We start from the raw sequence: 18,114 nt of genomic DNA on the forward strand, positions 1-18,114 counted from the left end.
CAGTCACACGGGAGTCATAGGGGTCAGCCTTGAACGGCACTGGTCCCCGTTGTCTGGCCTCTTGTCGTTCATGACTCACTGACGGAAAATGAGGGGTTGCTAGCCCGCTGGGTGATGCCTGCGCCGGCCTCAACCATTTGACTTTGAGCCTCAAATGGGAGAGGAAAAAAAAAACTCTGTCCCGCAAGCTAGAGCTCTGCCAGTTGTTCGAAAAGGGGTTGAAAACTCTACCAGGAGGGGGAGCATACATGACTGACGACGGAGGTTTCTTCCGACGACGAGACACCTGCTGATACAGCCTGTCCGTTGTGCATCACAAGAGGCAAGACGTCTGTTTGATGTTTCATGGTTTGACTTGGGGTTCATCACAGTGACTTTGAGGCGTTGTGGTCTAACTCAACCAACGAAAGACGACGCAACCATGCTGCCATTCGCCAGAGCCAAAGACTGCAAAATGCCTGACCATTCGGGCCGTAAGCTACGGAAGTCCTGTCCTTGGTGCAAATGCTCACCCACGCACGAGAAAAGTCAACGCGAGCGTACCACGTCAGATCCAAGATAAGGTCAAGTGCGTGCCTACGCCATACATAGTACGCAGTACATGCAGAGTGGGAGGTGAGGTTGGATCGAGGCGAAATGGTTTGTCCAGGGCCCAGGTCCCCGAGCATGGAACTCGCTTCGGCCAGGTCCCCCCTCCCCCTCGGTCGGACCCGACGCCACACCAGCAAAGCACAAGCCCCACTAAGAGCTGTGTCTCAGCGGGGTCCACCGTGCAAAACGTGGCGGGGTTGAGAGGGTCAAAAAAAAAAAAAGCGATGCAAAAATCAGGGGAAAGTGCACGGCCCTCCATCCCATTTTCTTATCGCTTATCGAAGCTATAATCGCTTATCATATCTTATCTCGTCTCCGTTGCCCGGTCACCGGCATAAACAAGGATTCTATGCCTTTGGCGAGCTCCTCAAAGATTCGCGCGTCGGACTCAGCTCAGTCAACCTCGACCGACAGAACGCGATACGGGTCTCGCCATATACCAGCATCACTAACCCAACAGCACGAGACACACGACTACCAGACACGATGGATGCTTCAACGTCATCAAACAAGTCGGCCGCGAACCTCTTCCAGGTCTACCTGCGACTGAGGCCGCCCCCGGCTGGAGTTGCATCCTCTGACAGATTCCTGAGCGTTGAAGAGCCAGCAGACGGCTCCCATCCGACACACATCACCCTCAACCCTCCGAATGACCGCAAGCGTTCGACCGAGAAATTCGCCTTCACCAAGGTTTTCGAAGAGGATGCCACCCAGCTCGATGTCTTCCACTCCACGGGCATCGCGTCGCTGGTCGAAGGTGTCTTGGCTCCCCATGGCGGCCATGGCACAGATGCTTTGATTGCGACCCTTGGTGTCACTGGTTCCGGAAAGGTAAACTGCTTTCCCGCTCATGGCACCCATCGCTTGCCGTCAGAACTTGACTGACATTGCTTTTGCAGTCTCACACAATTCTTGGTTCTCGAACCCAACGAGGCATGACCCAGCTTGCGCTGGATGTCGTCTTCCGATCCATCGGCTCCAACATGTACGACTCTCCCAGCCTCGAAGGCTCTCTCCAGGCCGCCGACGTCTCCGACGCAACCATCATGTCAGCCCCATACTTTCTCGAGACCGTCTTTTCCGATTTTGGTTCATCCCGCGGAGGAGGATCGAGAGCAGGCACGCCAATGATGGTAGGAACCCCATCTATTTATGCCGACCCCTTTTCTTCCCACGATGCAACGCGTCAAAACAAGAGACAGCAGCAGCCATTGATGGATATAGGCGGTGTGCGGCTGGTGCCCTCAACTCCGAGTCGGCCACGACGTCGCCGTCCGCATGAATTCTCAATGTCCATTCTTCACCAAACACCTGAGCGTCTTCAAGATGCGCAGAAACACTTCATGACCATGACCGCAGCCTCACAGACTAAGAGCCATGCTAAAACTTCCGCAAAGGGCGAACATCATCCTCCGCAGACGCCTCGACGAGCTCTGCAGCGACCCTCGAACCTCCCCCAAGCCCCCGACATCAGCTCCATAAACGTTTCTTCCGACCCCGATGCCGACTACGCCGTCGTTCTTTCCATGTACGAAGTCTACAATGACAAAATCTACGATCTCTTGACCCCGCCGATCAAGTCGAACGCCACGAAAGAGTACCGCCGACGGCCCCTTTTGTTCAAGTCGACAGAGCAGTCCGCCGATAGGAAGGTGGTTGCCGGGTTAAAGAAGATTGCCTGCACTAACATGAGAGAAGCCATCATGGTCTTGGAGGCTGGACTGCATGAGCGTCAAGTGGCGGGGACCGGCAGCAACAGCGTGTCGTCCAGAAGCCATGGCTTTTTCTGCGTGGAGGTGAAGAAGCGCCCCAGAGTCGGCCGCAGCCGGACTTGGGCTGGCAATGCCCTGACTATTGTCGATCTCGCCGGCAGTGAACGTGCTCGTGATGCAAAGACCCAAGGTGCCACCCTTGCGGAGGCTGGCAAGATCAACGAGAGCCTCATGTACCTGGGCCAATGCTTGCAGGCCCAGAGCAGTCTGGGAAGCAACAACAAGGTACGTCATGTTGCACACCAGGCATACTACGACAGAAGCTAACCTCCCTCTCCTTTCCAGCCCAGCGTCATGCCGTTCCGCCAGTGCAAGATGACGGAGCTCCTCTTTTCCAACTCCTTCTCCACCTCGTCCTCTGGTGTGGCTGTTCGTCGCAACCCGCAGCGCGGTGTCATGGTCGTCACAGCAGACGCACACGGTGACCTCAACGCAACTTCTCAGATTCTCAGATACAGTGCTCTGGCGAGAGAAGTCACGGTTCCGCGTATTCCCAGCATCACGTCCACTATCCTTGCAGAAACCCCCTTGACTTCTCACGCGTCCCCGCCTCTCACTTCTCCTGACTATCCTCCTCCTCCTCAGCGTCGCGGTTACTTCGGTCACGGCTCGGGAGGACATAGGAACTTCTCCCCTGGCTCTGACAACGGAGACCGAGTCCTCATGGAACACGCTGCGCTCGAGATTGCTCGCATGCAGGAGGAGATCACAAACCTCCACATCGAGCTGGATCACGAGCGCGAGTCACGAGTGTGTGCCGAGGCCCACCTCCTCAGCATGGAGGATCGCCTGATTGAGCTTGAACAGACGGTACGTGAAGATTGCATGGCCGAATTCGACACCCGTTTCGAGCTTGAGCTGGCGCGGTGGAAGGCAACCCTGGCGGCGGAGCAAGAAAAGGGGGAAGAGCACTGGGATCGCAAAATGGAGCTTTTCGAAAAGGGCCTCGGTGTCACAGTAGCAGAGGACGACGACGTTGGCGAGGAGAAAGAAAACCTACTGGTGGAAAACCTCGAGCAGGAGAACGAGAGACTGCGTCGCGAGAACGAGATTCTCAAGCGCGAGCTCGCCGGCCGGAGCCCCAGCAAGCGCAAACCGCTTTCCGAGCGCGAGGACTTTGGAGGCCGCAAGGCGGACAGCAGCGGCGGGCTCAACAACCTGGGCAAGAAGATGGAACGGTTGCGCGTTAGCAACGAGAGCACCGCGAGCACTGGAAGCACAGGTAGCCCGAAGAAGGTGCGCAAGCTTGGTGGCAAGAGATGGGAGCATGCTGCCGATGACGACTTTTGATTTCTTGTTTCGCTCCTTGGGATGTTATCCGCGCTGGATGGTTGCGCATGTTTCATCGGCATATACCCATGGTTCACGTTCTTTGTCTTTTTTTTCTTTTTTTTTCTCTGTCCAGGGGTTTTGGTGTTTGCGGGATGGCAACCTTTTTCTGTTTGGCTTCACGAGTGGGTGGATAGACACACAGATATACGATGTAAAAACTAATTTGATGAAATGACCACAGACTCTTGTTGGCCAATCTAAACCCTCTATCCGTGAAATACATGCATGGCAGCGATGCTGTTGTAGTCTGCCGAGGCCATATGCCATGAGCTCTTGGGGTATCTAAACAATAAAACATGCCTCCCAACCGATTTTCGGCACCTGCAGCCATCCAGTGACGACGAATCAAGCAGCAATCACAACAATCAAACTACTCGTCGTCGTCGTTTAGTCCGAAGTCATCCTCGTCTTCATCTTCGCCCATACCCTGATCGTCGTCATCGTACATGTGTGACTCGTCGCCCATGTCGTCGTAGTCATCACCGCCCCCGAACTCGTCGTCTTGATGGTCGTCCATCTCGTCTCCACTGCCACCCATGTGGTCACTCTCGTCATCAGCGATGGGATCATCAAGCACGCTGGGGGCCTTGCTGGTCGGGCGACTGGCAGCTTCGCTCTCTGGTCGAGATCCAGGGTCGCCGCGATCAGGGACATCAAACATTTGCCGAATGGCGTCGTAGTTGATACGCTTCGAGAAGCCACGTTCTTTCATGACGTTCACGGCAGCCTCTCCGGGGGTACTTGCAGGAGTTGTCTGGCCCTCGCCAATGCGAGGCCTCTTCTTACGCTTCCGGGTGGGCTTCTCCTTCTGGCCCTCGAGCTTCTTGCGGAAGAGTCGTTCCTGAGATTGGCGCAGCCAATCTTTGTTCTCGTTGACCCAAAGAAGCTCCTTGATCTTGATCTCTTCGGGGGTCAAGCAGCAGTTCAGGACCTCGGGGTCGTCGGCAAATTCGTCTTCACCCACCACCGGAGCCATCGAAACGGCCTTGTCAGGCTGCTGTTGTAGTGCCCAGATGGAGTGGATGCGTGCTCGCTGTTCAGCGTTGCTGAATGCCTTGGCGTGCTCGTATGTCTCGGGGTCGTTCATGATTTCTGAGATTTGTTCTTCCATCTCGTTCTCGTCCTGCTCCCATGCTTCGTTGATCGGTAGCTTCGGCTTGGCCTTTGTGGTCTTTTCGGCCTCCGGTTCTGCTTGCGAAGATTCATCGTTCGTTGTCGTTGCATCACCAAACTCTTCGGCTAGCGTCTCCAAGTGTTGTTTGCTGTTCGCGTCACGCAGTGCGGGCTCATCTTGTTGAATCTTGGACGGCAATGGAGGAATGATGTAGCCGTCCTTGTCGCGGCGGTACTCGATTGCGGGGGCAGATGACAGATCAGGAGGCGGAGGCAGTGGTGCCGGTGTAGCCCGTACGGTCTCTCCGTCATCTGTAACAGCACGCTTGCGCTTCTTGCCCAGCTCCTCTTGCTTCTTTTGCCAGCTTTCGGTGTTCCTGTAGAAGGACGGAGGGTCGTGTGAGTTGGAGCTGAAGTCCTGGGCCAAAAAGTCCTCCACCGTCATCTTACTGGCGTCCGTCACATTGAACTCTGTTAGACGCTCTTGGATGGTATGTGTGGTCACCTTCACAAGGTAAACGATTTCCCTGACAGTTCGGCGGAAGTTGTGCATTCTCGCTGCCATCAGAAGACAAGCGCCGCAGATACCAGAAGGTCGACGGCCCATGACAATCCAGTCTTGTTTCATGCGCTGCACCAGGCGGATGGCGTCTTCGGCAACGCGGTTGGTCATGTGCTTGAACTCAAGTTTGCTTGCCAGCCGGTAGATGAGATCTTCGGGGAAAACTTGTCCTTCGCCGTTGTCGAAGATGAAGACAGTGGCATTGAGTGCTTTGAAGGCTCGGCCAAGCTTGAAAACGTTCAACTGTGTGAGATCTGCGATTTGTTGTTAGTATTATGGTGGTCGAATCAGGGAAACGTGTGTGTGCTTACCGGCAAGGTCCATGAGCATGATGCGGCAAGGCTTTTCCGTACGGCAAGCAGCGTATAGACACACTGCGGCTACCATAACCAAAGTTCGACCCTGAACAAAGTTGGCTTGCGAGGCGAGCTTGAAAATTTGAACGGCAGTATTGACCGTGTTCTCGCCAAGATTCAGCTGATGAGCGTAACCCTGCATAAGGGAACGGGCTTCGCGGATGGACTTCTCTCGGTCGTCGGAGCCACCAACACGGCGGAAGGCAGGGCCAAGGGTCCGGACACCAGCTTGGTCGGCAGCAATATAGCTACCCTGGACCATGGCAGCACCGGAGGAAGTCTCGCCAAATTGAACCTCGGCGACAATGTTGCTGTCGTCAGCGACACGACCACAGGTCTGGCAGACGCCGTCGACGACGTTGGGCTTGACACATGCTTTGTTCGGACATTGCGGGCCCTTGGAGACGGCGACGGTAGCAGGTCTGGCGCGGTTCAGTTGTGCTTGAGCAGCAGCATTGGCGGCAGCAGCAGCGGCATTGGCTTGCTGACGTTCAGCTTGTTCGCGAATCGCTCGAATTCGGTTTGGGGGTTGGAATGGCTTCGACTTGGTTTGGGGCTTTTGCGACTTCTTGGTGGGCGTTAAAAACGACGACATGGTAGCGAGTTGAGTGCTCTTCGGAGGCAAGCAGTTGAGCTTGGGGTCTTTTTATTCTCAGCGACAGCAAAGGATCGCACAGAAGTATTGTAAGGTAGGGGCAGTGTCGAGGTTTCGGTCGTTCCTTTCCCGTTCTTCTTCGTCGTCTTCGTCGTCTTCGTCGTCTTCGTCTTCTTCTTCTTCTTCTTCTTCTTCTTCTTCTTCTTCTTCTTCTTCTTCTTCTTCTTCTTCCCCCTCCAGGCGGGCACAGGCACAGCCCGCCTCAAGATGGAGAGAGAAAGGTTGAGTTTGAAAGACGCGCCTTTGTGCGTATTCAATGCGTGTCCGGTGACGCAATTGTTCCTCGAATCGACAGCAAATCGGGTAGGGGTGTGTGTAAGCGCGGTTGGTGAGGAAGTTGGTCGCTGTTTGCTGCAGCGAGACACGAGATACTGGTGGCCGGCGACGTGAGGCGGGAAATGAAAAATTTGTGGGGGTGGGCGACGAGATGGTCGAGCGGGGGAAGGTGCACCTTTGCTTTCGGAGATGACTGTGAAGACTGCAGCCGACAGGCACAGAATGCTTCCTCGACCACTGGAGGACGGCCTTTGAAGAGGGGCACGGCGCTGACTCAGACACTGACGAGGACCGAAAGGGGCAAATCCCCACTGTAATCTTCAGCGTTCCGGTGGTCCACGGTTCGAATCCCCATGGCCTCCCTCCATCCAGGTTGTCGTCTGCTTTGGCCGGTTTGACTTGATTACCTAGAGGTACCTTACCACGTCTGCCTTAGCTAAGCAGAACCGCTGCGGCTGGCTGGCTCTTGTTCCTTTTCTAGTTAGGCCTTTTCGGTGTGAAATGGCGCCAAAACGACGTCCGGTTGGTTCATGCTCCTCCTTGAGTTAAAGCGACGGCAGCACATGATGATTCCAAGCGGGCACCATTGCAACTTGACCGACCCAAACTCGGACTCTGACAACAACAAAACAAACCTTCGTCGGCTTATTTCTTCGTTTCTGGGAATATGAATTCCGTTGAAAAACTTCTTACAAGGACCGACCCGGGTGCGCGAGTTGACAGACTCTACAGAGTACTTGCTGCTTCGGTCATGAATAAGCCAGCCACGCAGCAGACTTGTTTCCAAAAGCTCACGTTTTACTGCGGAGTCTCCACCGAATTCCCCGTAGATCAGCCGGACTGTTGGCCCCCGTGGGCCGAGTCACAGCGCTCTGCCCCGCGTTGTGGAACTGATCCGAGTCACCTTGGACATCCCCCCTGCATCTTCAAGCTTCCAACCGGACAATCGCATGTCGACAACTGTCCAATTCTTGATCCAATTGTCATGAGACGGGCTGTGTCCTAGTCACATTGGTAAGCGAAAAGGACAGATGTGTTGCGGTTACTTCCATTCGCAGCGCAAGTGGCTTCAGGCTTGAAGGTCCGGCCCGGAGCTCAAGCCTGGTTACCTGGAGTTTCAATGTGTTGCCAAAGGCAGATTTGGTCTCTTCTGCACCGTACAATAGTACATCCGTGCCTGTTTTGATCTACAACCTCTAAGGAGCATGGCGGATTACCGGCCCACAAGACCGTTGTCATGTCTAAGATGGAGGTATCTCGCGTGGACCTTGTCGAGCACCTAAGACGCCCGGCGGCCATCCTGCTGCATCCCCGATGCGGGGCAGCCCGGGTCAACTTAATTCTCACACCATCTCAGCGTCTTACAAAGTCCACATGAGTCCTGCATCTTAGGCTATATAAACCAGCATCCCCGTAACCTCCCACCTGACTTTGGCTCATTGAACCCTTGATTCCAATTGAAACATCCTCAGCCCCTTGATACCCAGTAATCTTCCTCACAGCCATCTTTCACGTTCAGCTCGCATTAGCCCTTGACGCAGGCACGTTCACAATGTCGAATAACAGCTTCACCCTCTCTGCCGGCCCCGGCACTGATGTCTGGAAGAAGCCCCCCACGACCAACATCTACAACGGTTTGTAAATACTCATGCCATCTCAAGAAGTCCATCTGACCATTGCAGCCCCCGTCCATGCTCTCCCAGCCAAGAACCTGAGCGAGTTCAAGTCCGCCAAAATCACCTTCTCGGCAGACTGGTCAGAGCAATACGACCAAGCCGGCCTCATCTTCACCTTTGACTCCGTCTCCGGCACTCGCGAACGGAGATGGATCAAGACCGGCCTGGAGTACTACAACGGCACCCCTCAACTCAGCACAGTCTCTTGCGACCGCTGGGCCGACTGGAGCATCACCCCCTTGACCGCTTTCGAGGATTCCAAGAGCATCACCGTGACAATCGAAAAAGGCCGCGATGGTCTCGGCCTCGGTTTCTGGGTCTATTACATCAAACAGGACGGCACCAAGGAGCCGCTGCGCGAGATCTGCTGGGTCTACGGCGACGACGACTCATCAGGCAAGGACTGGAACCTCACTATTGGTGCCCTGGTGGCCCGGCCCGCCAAGGATGCCAAGGACGATCTTGTCGTTCAGTTCAAGGACTTTGACGTGCAATGGTCCACCTAAGCGCAGCAACAAAGCGTGATATTTGCCAAAGTAGTATTAATGAAACAAGTCTTTATTATATGACCATCTTTTTCCTCTCAACCCTCATCACTTCAACCTGTTGTTGACTTCGGGATCCCTGGTGGATGCAAGAGAACCGCAGTGCCCGATATACATGTTGAAAGCCGGGTGAGGTACCCGCGAGAGGGGACGCTGAATTCAACATCAGAAGATGAGTAACAGTCGTCATTTTGTTCAAACACTTTTGGCACCCGGGCAGGGAACTACATCATATTGCCATCATAATCCGTGATGGCGCTGTTACTCCAATTGTCCTGCCAAATTACACCACTTTCAACCGCCAACCGAGCCTGAACGTTACAGCGGGGTATCATAATTCGCTCTTCCCACAAACAGTCTTAGATTATATATCACCACCTTAACGACTAGCCGGACCATAATATGTGCCATCCGGTCCAGGTGGCACGTACTGCCCCGCGTTTGAAGGGCTGGATGCGGCCGCCTGTTCTCCCTTGTCTTGTTGTTGCGCTGGAATGTACGCTTGCTGAGGTTGGTGGGGGTAGGGCACATAGGATCCAGCTACCGCCTGGCTTTGCATGGGTGGGGGCGCGTTGACGGGCACCATGAAAACAGGCGGCCGAGAGTTGCGCTGGTTGGTCTCTACGCAGGCTCGGACAAAGAGAATGAAGTGATTGATGCTGTCGCTGTTGATTAGCACACAAGCTCCAACAGTCTCGGGGAGAGGAGAGGGTCCCATGGACTTACAGCAACAGAGCAGTGAAGGCGGTAATGGTGTTCTGCATAGGAACCACCTTAGTCCTGAAGAAGGACTGCCGTCTGCTGCTATAAGAATAATAATAGTCATCAACATCTCGGAAGTATATGTATGTGCCCTGAAGGCCAACTGCTGCCGCAAAACAGAGCCAGAAGATTAGGTGTAAGCCAACGTGAGCGCCTGGGTGAATTCCTCGTCGGCCTCCTCTTGCGCAAATGGTAATGAGTTCTGCAGTGTCCCAGATGATAGCCACCGCAGCCTGCAAGGTAGACATTAGCCTCGAAACTTTGAGTGGATATGAAGCGCTACGGCGGCTTACCGGCAGCCAGCTCATAACGTAGAATGCGCCGCCGGAGAAGGCAATTGTCAGGACGTATGCAGAGATTCCGATGACGATTAAGCTAAAGACGATGTCGGAACATCGCATCACGATTTTGGCAATGTGCCATGGCTTGCTGTAGGGGATCACACGCTGGTGACCTTGATGTTCGTACGGTTGGTACCCCTGAAGGCCGTATTGCGGCTGATGCGCCGGGGAGGACATGGTGCGCGAACTGACGAGTCCAAAATCGGGAGGTCTGGTGATGACAGACGAGGACTAACGTGAAGGGTGCGAACGAAAGACTGATTGTTCCCGAGGGCAGTTTGAGAAAAGAGCGAGGCTATCGACAGAAAAGTACCTAAGAGACGCGAACTGAGTAAAATTTGCTGCGGCAGTTGGATCTCATTTTATTGCACGACTGTGCCGCTCGTGTGTAACCAACAAGCACTGGCACGCGCGATCAGAAGGATTCTGCCTAGTCACATTCGCGACCTAAAAAGAGGGAGGGTCCCTTGGAAGTGGCTAAGATCAGGGTCGTGCCATTGGGTAGAGCCGTTGGTTCTCGTACGGATTTTCGTGAGAAACCCTGTCAGCGGCGCCGCTGGCTGCCTAGAGAAACATATGTCCGCTACCGCTCCAGACTTGTGTGGAAATTAGCCCCAAGCAAGGGGTCAGCCTCCATGATGTGCGGCTGAGGTTCTGGGTCTGACTGGAACCACAAAGGGCCATCTCTATTACCGGAAAGTTGTGGAGTTAAGTGACCTTTTTTTTGCGTCGAGCTCTAGTTAAACCACATTGCTGGAAGATCTTTCCAAAATCACGTCTTGGCGCCCGACACCAGAAGTGTATGGGACTTGGAACAGCACTCGGCCACGACGCCCTTAGGGCACGAAGGGCGTGCAATGCTGATCGTGATACCAGGTGATCTCATCTAGGTCCCGATAGCAGCCAAGTTGTGGCATGCAACCACTTCCAGTCCCTGCTGCAACAATTCAACATCCTCCGCTTGTTGATAACCAGTGTTGAACGACCTATAACGCCTTGAATGCAGAACTAATTGACTTTTCTGTCCGTCTGTGGCTTTACTCCCGCTGCAGTACTACGACGAAACCCATGATTCCCAGCATCACCGTCTTCAGCCACGGGTGCTCAGAGAGGAGAATGGTGACGTATCCGACGAAGGGAATGTATGCGACGACTGAACCGATAATGTCACTTCGTACGAGGAAGTCCTGGCCCTTGGCATACAGTTCTTGATCGGCTCCTGATATCCTGTTAGTTACCGCCGCAAGGTGCTTGCCCAAGTCTAGTACGCACCCGCATTGTTGTCTCCCTTCGTGAGTAGCTTCGCTTGTGGTCTATGACGACGAGCCAAATTAGCAATGCAATCACAAGAGCAGCAGAGGAGGGGCGCCATACCCAGAGCCGAATTTTTGGATGACACGGTGGACAATCTGAGGGCACGTCAGCACGCACGAAGCGTCGATTGAAGCAGCTGTCCCGTACCGGAATGTTCTTTCCTTTCACCTCATATACAACAATCTCGCCGACATCCGTTTCTTGGAGGAAGTTTCGGTTCCAGAGGAAGAGCACTGCGTCCGGTCAGCATCGCATCGCATGGTTGGAAGCTGGTGCAGCGGGGGAGAGGTACAGTCTCCTCTTTGGAAGGCCGGCTCCATACTACCGGAAAGAACAACGACGATGGGAGACGGCGAATCGCTAACGACGGAGAGACCCTTCCACATCTGCGCGCGCGCACGAGTTAGCAAGTGTTCGCCAGGGCCCTGCGAGTGGCGCAGGTGGGCTGCATACCATGAAAGCGGTGGAAAGGATGAGCGCAAAGTTGAGCAGCTGCGACGCCGCCTGGCGTGGGTTTCCGAGACTCGACAACATGGTGAGAGCGGCGGTGGCAGGAGCAGTGGGATCGTGATGTCGAGGTGCGGTTGGCGGACTTGGAGTTTGAAGTTCTGGCCAGCGATGCACCTCGGACACTTTCAGTGAACCTTCAAGCAAAGAGCACTGGCCACGCGCTTGTCTTCAGGATGTGGAACGTGTCAACGGAGGGAGGTACGTATCTATCTTATCTTATCGTACCTACCTTAGCTACCCACCTTCCAGCAGGAGATCTGCACAGACCACCTTTTATTTTCCAGGACCGACCTGAGCTTCGTTGTGCTGGGTTCATGTGCTGCAGGCTTGGAATCAGCCAAGAACACGGCGGCTTCTCATGGGAACATCAGGTTTGATAAACTCTCGATCAGAAGGCCATCACTTATTTTCGGAAAAGAGGGAATCCCTTGCAGATGAGCCCAGCTCTAGGAAAGAGTTTTGCTGGCCGAGCAGTGTCTATACACACGCGTGTAATCCGTAGCAGTCACAATTCACAGATTCAAAATTCATCCATCAATGTCGATCTTGTCTTTCTGCTAGCAAGCTACATAGCTAGTGAGGGGCCAAGACAAGAATCATCTCAGATCAAGCCCTTTTACGGCGAGCACCTTTCCGCCCCAAGAAATCCGTGATCACTTGAGAGCTAGATAGCCAGCCTTTCAACCTTGTCTCGCACCACCTGGATGGTACCAGCCAGCTCACTTCCCTCATTGGTAGTGATGCAGCCAGCGATGACTGGGCGCCTGCCACCGCAAGCCCTTCCGAGAGCCGCCTTGCTAGGGACGAAGACGTAAGGGACGTTCTTGTCCTCGCAAAGCAGGGGGAGGTGGAGAATGACGGCAAGAGGGGCAGCATCCGCAGCGAGCAAAGCGATTTCGCAGGTGCCACGGTTCAGGGCTTTGGTCACTGATCCAGAAGTCAGTCGGACAGGCGGACAGCAAGTTTGGAAGTGAAGACAACGAACCTTCGTTGGCGCCCCATTTGGCCTGGCGGTGGTGGGTTGCCGTTTGAGCGAGATCGAGCAGCTCCTGGGTGAGAGCAGCATCGGCCAAAGGCCAAGCTGAAGTGGTCGTTAGTCAGGGCCGGCATGCGTTGCATGAGAAGGCACAAATCTGCAGCTTCAGGCGCTGAAGACATTTTGCGTGCAAAGGCTCGCCGGATAGGTTCACTGCCTCGCGAATTGGATGCAACTGCTGTGTAGCTGGTGGAAGGCTCGCCCGAGGGTTCACTGCCTTACTGTCTGCGAAGTTGAATGTAAATGAGCCAAGTTCCAAAACTTTTTTCCCATGCACGGATATGTCACCCAGGGTGGAACACGTGACTGATGGTGCATCTTACATAAGGTGGATTGGTCTGACCTGCCGAAGGTCAGGTACACCCGTGGACGTAAGGTAAGGTAGCCGGATAGAAAAGTCCGAGCCGCAGATGCCCTCCATCAACAGCACCCAAGATCGTGGTCCGAAGAGGGACGCCAACAGTGTCGACGCTGCACCTTCCAGACTCTAGCAGGCTGGCCGGCAGTTTCAATTGGAATGTATCTCTCTACCGAACCATAGCAGCTCTTGCAGGTATCTCACAAGAATAGGCACGGGAGGCAAGCACTTCTGGCCCATGCTACTTATGACCTTGTCGACTCTCTTGCTTCCATTGTGTTCTTGCTGATTGAATAGACAGCTCCTCTGCACGTATCGAAAGACAGAAGGCTAGATGCAGCGTACCTCACCTAGTACCTTGGATGCAATTACCTTCCAAATTCATCTTCGTGCAGCCCAATATAGGAGGCTGCGACAACCTCTTGCCTCGCCTCATGCCAGAGCCCACTCCTTCCGCGTCAATCATCGTCCTACCTTAGTGCAGTTGCCTCCTTCCGTGAACATCATTAACCCCAACAGCAGCCATGGCTCAATTTTCAAAGCGCGGGAAGGCACGGGCTGCACTTTCTCAGCACTTCTCCTCTCGTCACCTCTTGTCTTCGACTGTCCCGCCGACCTTTTGAACCAACATCCCGCTCCAGACCTCATCCTTGGCTTGCTGATTCAACCTTCATCAATAACACAGCCGCATCCACGCTGAACTTCTTGGATTCGATTTTTATTCCATCATCTCTTTGGTATCGAATCCCTGACACTTCCTCAATCTCTCTGCCAGCCTCCGGATCACCTCAATGGACGCCTCCGTCAGAACGCCTTTGCTCCACGGCCAGGCCGGGCATGCCGACGAGGGATTGCCCACGCCAGCCGCCTATGGCCAGGTCCAAGACCATGTAAGAGTTCCTCGCCCATCCTCTGGCCATTCTCCTGGCTTTGGCTTACATTCAATCGCCAGCCTGCATTCCTGAGAGCATGCCACTCGCCATGGCGTTGTCTGCCGCAGAACGCCCTCTGCTGGATTCGAGGAGGTGTCGTTGCCTACTTGACCGCAGTCGGTGCAATGATCCTCGACTACAAGCTTCGAGAGAAGTCGCCGTACTCGAACTGGCGCGTCGTCTTTGACTTCTCCATTGTCACTTATTCTCTGCTTTTGATTTACCACTTGGTGGTGCTGGTACGAATCATCGTCGTGGTCCGTGTTGCAGTGACTGACATGGGTTGCATCCAGGGTTGGACCTACACCCATCTCTACCACCCGCACATTGACGACAGCAACCGTGGCTAGGAATACTGGTTGCTTAGATTGTCGTCGCTGCCCTACGACATGTCCAGCCTCCGCAAGCAGTTCTACTTCACCATATTCTACACAGTCACCACTGTCTTCACCTTCATGAACACCTGCCTCTACTGGTTTGTACAGCTGCCGCACGACGACAATGGGAACGCCGAGCCCCCCAAGCCCCAGCCGTCTGGTGGCTCGCACGCGTCGAGCATGTACGAGCAGTCGTTGGGCTTTGAGATGACTCGCCTGGAGGACATCAATAAGGGCAAACCACATGGACCTTGTGAGTCATCCTTTCTGATTGGTATGGCCAAGTCTAATGAATTGATGTTAGTCACGGAGATTTTTGGTGAAGGCTGGTTCAAGGCTTTTGTCATCATCAACCTGTTCCTCGTCTCGACAGTCATTGCACTTTTCGAGATATTCTGGCTCAACAGCATCAAGCGCCCTCTGGTGAGTGACGCCAGTGCCGAACTCGGGGAGGCAAGTGCCGGCTGACAAGACTGACCACCGTGCAGGCTGTTGGTGCGCACACATTGGGCGTCATCTTCTTCGCGGGTCTCTACCTCGGTTGGGCAGCCATCGGCAAGATCGAGACCGGCGCCGATGCCTTCTACTGGCTCGACCAGAAGGTGATCGGATCGCGCGAGGCCGTGGTGGCAGCGTCGATTGGATTTGTCATTCTTGCTCCCATCTGTGGGTAACCCGGTACCGAGTGACATGTTGAGAGAGAGAAAGCTGACCGGTTGCCCAGTGTACGCGCTCATGTATGGTCTCATTGGCATGAGGGAGAGTATCTCCCGGGCTGCCCACTCGAGACGGGTAGCCGCCGCTGCCGAAGCAGCGGGCCACTGAGGGACTTTCGGTCGAGACGGGGCTCGTCGGAGATGAGCGGGGGGGATAGGTCGGGCGGTGAGGACGGCGGTGGCCCGGTTCTGGCGGGCTTGGCCATACGTGGTTGTCAGGTGTTCCTATCTTGATGGATGCCTCAGATTGCAGGAGGGATTAAGGCATGCATCGGGCTGGAGTCGAAGGAGGTGTAGTGCCTTGGAGGCGGTGGAGGAGACGACTTGGAGGGGGTGTGAGGATACGATTCCGAAATAACCTAGAACATTATGACTTCCAACAAGAGAGACCTATTTCCGAGCCGAGGCCAGTAAATGACGAATGAAGAGTGACTGACAGAAAAGGAACAGGAGGCATGGGTGATGGGTGATGGGTGATGGGGTTTGCGAGCTATCTTGGTCATTGACGGGACGGCGCGGGGAGAGGAGATGGTCGATGGTAGAGATGGGTCGGTACGGCGCAAGGAGCGGTGTTGAGGCGGTGATGCAGGTCACTGGGCTTGCCGACAGTGAAGAGTAGCGGAGAGCAGTCGGCAAGCCGGGGTATGGATTGGCGGAGGACGGGACGGGTGGTCGGGGTGGTCCAAGATGATTGGCGGCGGTGGTTTTGTGCCTGAATCTGCCCGACTAGCTGCATGGCAATCTTGTTAGGGGTGGCCCTTTCCAGGCTGGAAGGTGGACGATGGTGCGTATGGCATGCTTCGAAAGGGTTCTCGAGAAAGAGGGGGGAGAGGGGGGAATTCCTTGGTGGGATGATGGGATGATGGATCTGTGCCGGGATGTTGGGCTGAGTCCGGCAAAGGCGCGCAAGAGATGGTTCGGACGAGGGGCAGACGGTTCACGACGAGATGAGAGATGGTAGTTTGGAGGGGAAACCACGATATGCCTGACTGTCAGAACAGCAGCCGTTCATGCGGCTAGAAGGACATGAATGAGTAGACTTGATAGCAGCTCGGGACTCTAGGACAGGCGTTGGGTTCCCGTTTGGGTTGTGGCTAGTGAAGTTAAGGTTGCCATGCCGGCGGCAGTCAGGCCAATGCGAAGCAACGGGTTGAGTGATGGATGGTGCTGGCGGAAGCTCAGTCGTGGAATCTCGAGGTCAAGACGAGCAGGAGAGACAAGCGGCATGGTAAGGTATCGATGATGCGGCGAGAGGTTCCTGTAGGGTATCCATGAACACGCGACGCGCGCGAGAGAGACAGAGGGAGGGAGAGAGAGAGAGACGGTGTTCGTGGTTGAGGAGGGGGGAGTCAGTCGTCAGTGGTCAGGGTCCTGGGTTCCAAATTCAGTTCTCAACAACAACTGGGGGGCCGGACAAGATGCAAGATGGGAGAGGGCGAGGAGCGACGATTCGGAGAGGGTCAGTGAGGGTGGAGGTGAAGTCCAGATCCTGCAGTTCAGAGTACGTTCCAGAAGGTGTAGACGATGAGCCAACCGGAAGGGCAGAAGGTCGAGCCGCCGATGAGTTGTCAAGTTGTCAGTCTGTTGCTTGGCCAGTTGGGGGGCGATAAGGTACGTTCAGGTTTATCGGTCGGGCTCCCTGGAGCACGGCGCCAGCACCGGGACGTGTATCGGGACATGTATCGGTACCCAGCGACGGTGGCAGGCGTAGCCAATGACACCCGGGTAAAGGTCCCGACCGCCCTTCTTGCGCCTTCTTTTGGGGTCCATGAGGGAAGAGATTCAGGAGATGAGAGTGATGAGGTCTTTGGCACAGGAGAAGAGCCCTGCGTTGCGAGTGCCTCACGTGCGGCAACGGGCGACTGGACAGCGCATGGCTGGGTCAACGGGCGACGGTCGACAGCAAGTGTTGACTGATGTTTCCAGGTTTGGGCCGCTATTCCTATTTCTGGCCACCCCCTGTGCTGTGTCCAGCGTATCCAAGGCAAGGTACCGACCCAAGGACAGCGCATTGCTTGAAGCTCAGGGTCGAGACGGCGACAGATGTACCGCTACATATCTCAGGCAATGGGTTCGGGGTTACAGATACCCAAGGAGGTTAACAGCAATTAAGGTGCGTTAGCGGGCGGTGCCCCGGTTGGCGGCGCTTGAGGGCTGCTGGAGGTTCTCAACTGCGCCTATTTCGGTACGTCTCCTGGGTCCTGGGTGTCCTCGTCTGTCCTCGGACTCTGGGCTTGTTGTGTGAACTGGCAGTGAAGTCATTCCAGTGTCACCAGCGTTCCATTCCGAGAGGCCAGCCGTTAGGCGCTACCCTGCTTGCCTGCCAGGCCTGCCTGCTCGAGGTGCTTGTCTTGGGCGGCGATGCTGCCTGGGCTGTCCCTGGGCCGCTGTCCCCCCTCTCAGCCCTGAGATGAACTCTCTTAGTGGTCGGGTTGTACCTGGCTCACATCCCCCGCGGCGTCAACCGCCCTCCCGCCGTTCGAGTGAGAGACAGCGCGTGAACCCAGGGTTTTTTTTTTGTTGTTGCCGTCCTATCATGGCGCGCCTGGTGCTCACCACCATCAACCACTCACAGTAAATGCGGCGGTCGGGGCGGGGGACGGGAGCCAATGGAAACACGCCAAAGGCAAGAATCATCACCAATATCAGTAGTCGGTATAAATATCGCGGCTCCCCCTCAAAAACACCCCTCTTTCCTCTTGTTCTCCCCTCCCCCCCCTCCAGCACAACCAAAAAAGGGTCGCAAAGTCAAGTTGGGAATATCTCCTTGGAACCGGTCGTTCGTTCACTCTGAACTCCCTCTGAGGAGACTTCTCCCACCCCGGGCCCCTGTCAATCTTTTTGTGTGTCACTCGTCCTTCTTCTCTCTCTCTCTCTCTTCCTCACTCAC

General features: G+C 55.0%; 8 protein-coding genes across 8 annotated transcripts; 4 read left to right on the top strand and 4 right to left on the bottom strand.

The window, feature by feature from the left end:
• Window positions 1-1,077: 1,077 nt before the first annotated feature.
• Window positions 1,078-3,653, top strand: klp9 (Kinesin-like motor protein 9; the record flags this gene model as incomplete). Its single annotated transcript, XM_032037103.1, has 4 exons — window positions 1,078-1,422; window positions 1,491-1,724; window positions 1,989-2,588; window positions 2,649-3,653. The coding sequence occupies 4 exons, from the start codon at window positions 1,078-1,080 to the stop codon at window positions 3,651-3,653; spliced, it is 2,184 nt and encodes a 727-aa protein (XP_031884025.1).
• A 412-nt stretch (window positions 3,654-4,065) lies between these two features.
• On the bottom strand, window positions 4,066-6,321 carry brf1 (Transcription factor IIIB 60 kDa subunit; the record flags this gene model as incomplete). The annotated part of the gene is made up of 2 exons (XM_032037104.1): window positions 4,066-5,624; window positions 5,682-6,321. The coding sequence occupies 2 exons, from the start codon at window positions 6,319-6,321 to the stop codon at window positions 4,066-4,068; spliced, it is 2,199 nt and encodes a 732-aa protein (XP_031883963.1).
• A 1,888-nt stretch (window positions 6,322-8,209) lies between these two features.
• On the top strand, window positions 8,210-8,839 carry CGGC5_v016536 (Uncharacterized protein; the record flags this gene model as incomplete). Its single annotated transcript, XM_032037105.1, has 2 exons — window positions 8,210-8,291; window positions 8,340-8,839. 2 exons carry the CDS (start codon window positions 8,210-8,212, stop codon window positions 8,837-8,839), a joined length of 582 nt encoding a protein of 193 aa, XP_031883843.1.
• A 418-nt stretch (window positions 8,840-9,257) lies between these two features.
• CGGC5_v016537 (uncharacterized protein) lies at window positions 9,258-10,158 on the bottom strand (the record flags this gene model as incomplete). Its single annotated transcript, XM_032037106.1, has 3 exons — window positions 9,258-9,537; window positions 9,605-9,873; window positions 9,934-10,158. The coding sequence occupies 3 exons, from the start codon at window positions 10,156-10,158 to the stop codon at window positions 9,258-9,260; spliced, it is 774 nt and encodes a 257-aa protein (XP_031883842.1).
• Window positions 10,159-11,018: 860 nt separating this feature from the next.
• SEC11 (Signal peptidase complex catalytic subunit SEC11) lies at window positions 11,019-11,829 on the bottom strand (the record flags this gene model as incomplete). Its single annotated transcript, XM_032037108.1, has 6 exons — window positions 11,019-11,200; window positions 11,254-11,294; window positions 11,356-11,390; window positions 11,443-11,528; window positions 11,588-11,681; window positions 11,749-11,829. The coding sequence occupies 6 exons, from the start codon at window positions 11,827-11,829 to the stop codon at window positions 11,019-11,021; spliced, it is 519 nt and encodes a 172-aa protein (XP_031883846.1).
• A 640-nt stretch (window positions 11,830-12,469) lies between these two features.
• Window positions 12,470-13,439, bottom strand: CGGC5_v016539 (13 kDa ribonucleoprotein-associated protein; the record flags this gene model as incomplete). The annotated part of the gene is made up of 4 exons (XM_066153537.1): window positions 12,470-12,732; window positions 12,791-12,886; window positions 12,962-13,062; window positions 13,378-13,439. The coding sequence occupies 4 exons, from the start codon at window positions 13,437-13,439 to the stop codon at window positions 12,470-12,472; spliced, it is 522 nt and encodes a 173-aa protein (XP_066006803.1).
• A 551-nt stretch (window positions 13,440-13,990) lies between these two features.
• Window positions 13,991-14,481, top strand: CGGC5_v016540 (uncharacterized protein; the record flags this gene model as incomplete). The annotated part of the gene is made up of 3 exons (XM_032037110.1): window positions 13,991-14,089; window positions 14,152-14,370; window positions 14,425-14,481. 3 exons carry the CDS (start codon window positions 13,991-13,993, stop codon window positions 14,479-14,481), a joined length of 375 nt encoding a protein of 124 aa, XP_031883845.1.
• A 39-nt stretch (window positions 14,482-14,520) lies between these two features.
• Window positions 14,521-15,333, top strand: CGGC5_v016541 (uncharacterized protein; the record flags this gene model as incomplete). Its single annotated transcript, XM_032037111.1, has 4 exons — window positions 14,521-14,761; window positions 14,813-14,931; window positions 14,997-15,174; window positions 15,233-15,333. The coding sequence occupies 4 exons, from the start codon at window positions 14,521-14,523 to the stop codon at window positions 15,331-15,333; spliced, it is 639 nt and encodes a 212-aa protein (XP_031883882.1).
• Window positions 15,334-18,114: the final 2,781 nt, after the last annotated feature.

Source organism: Colletotrichum fructicola (genome assembly GCF_000319635.2).
Source record: "Colletotrichum fructicola Nara gc5 chromosome Unknown KSG_Nara_v1_contig11, whole genome shotgun sequence".
Lineage (NCBI taxonomy): Eukaryota > Fungi > Ascomycota > Sordariomycetes > Glomerellales > Glomerellaceae > Colletotrichum > Colletotrichum fructicola.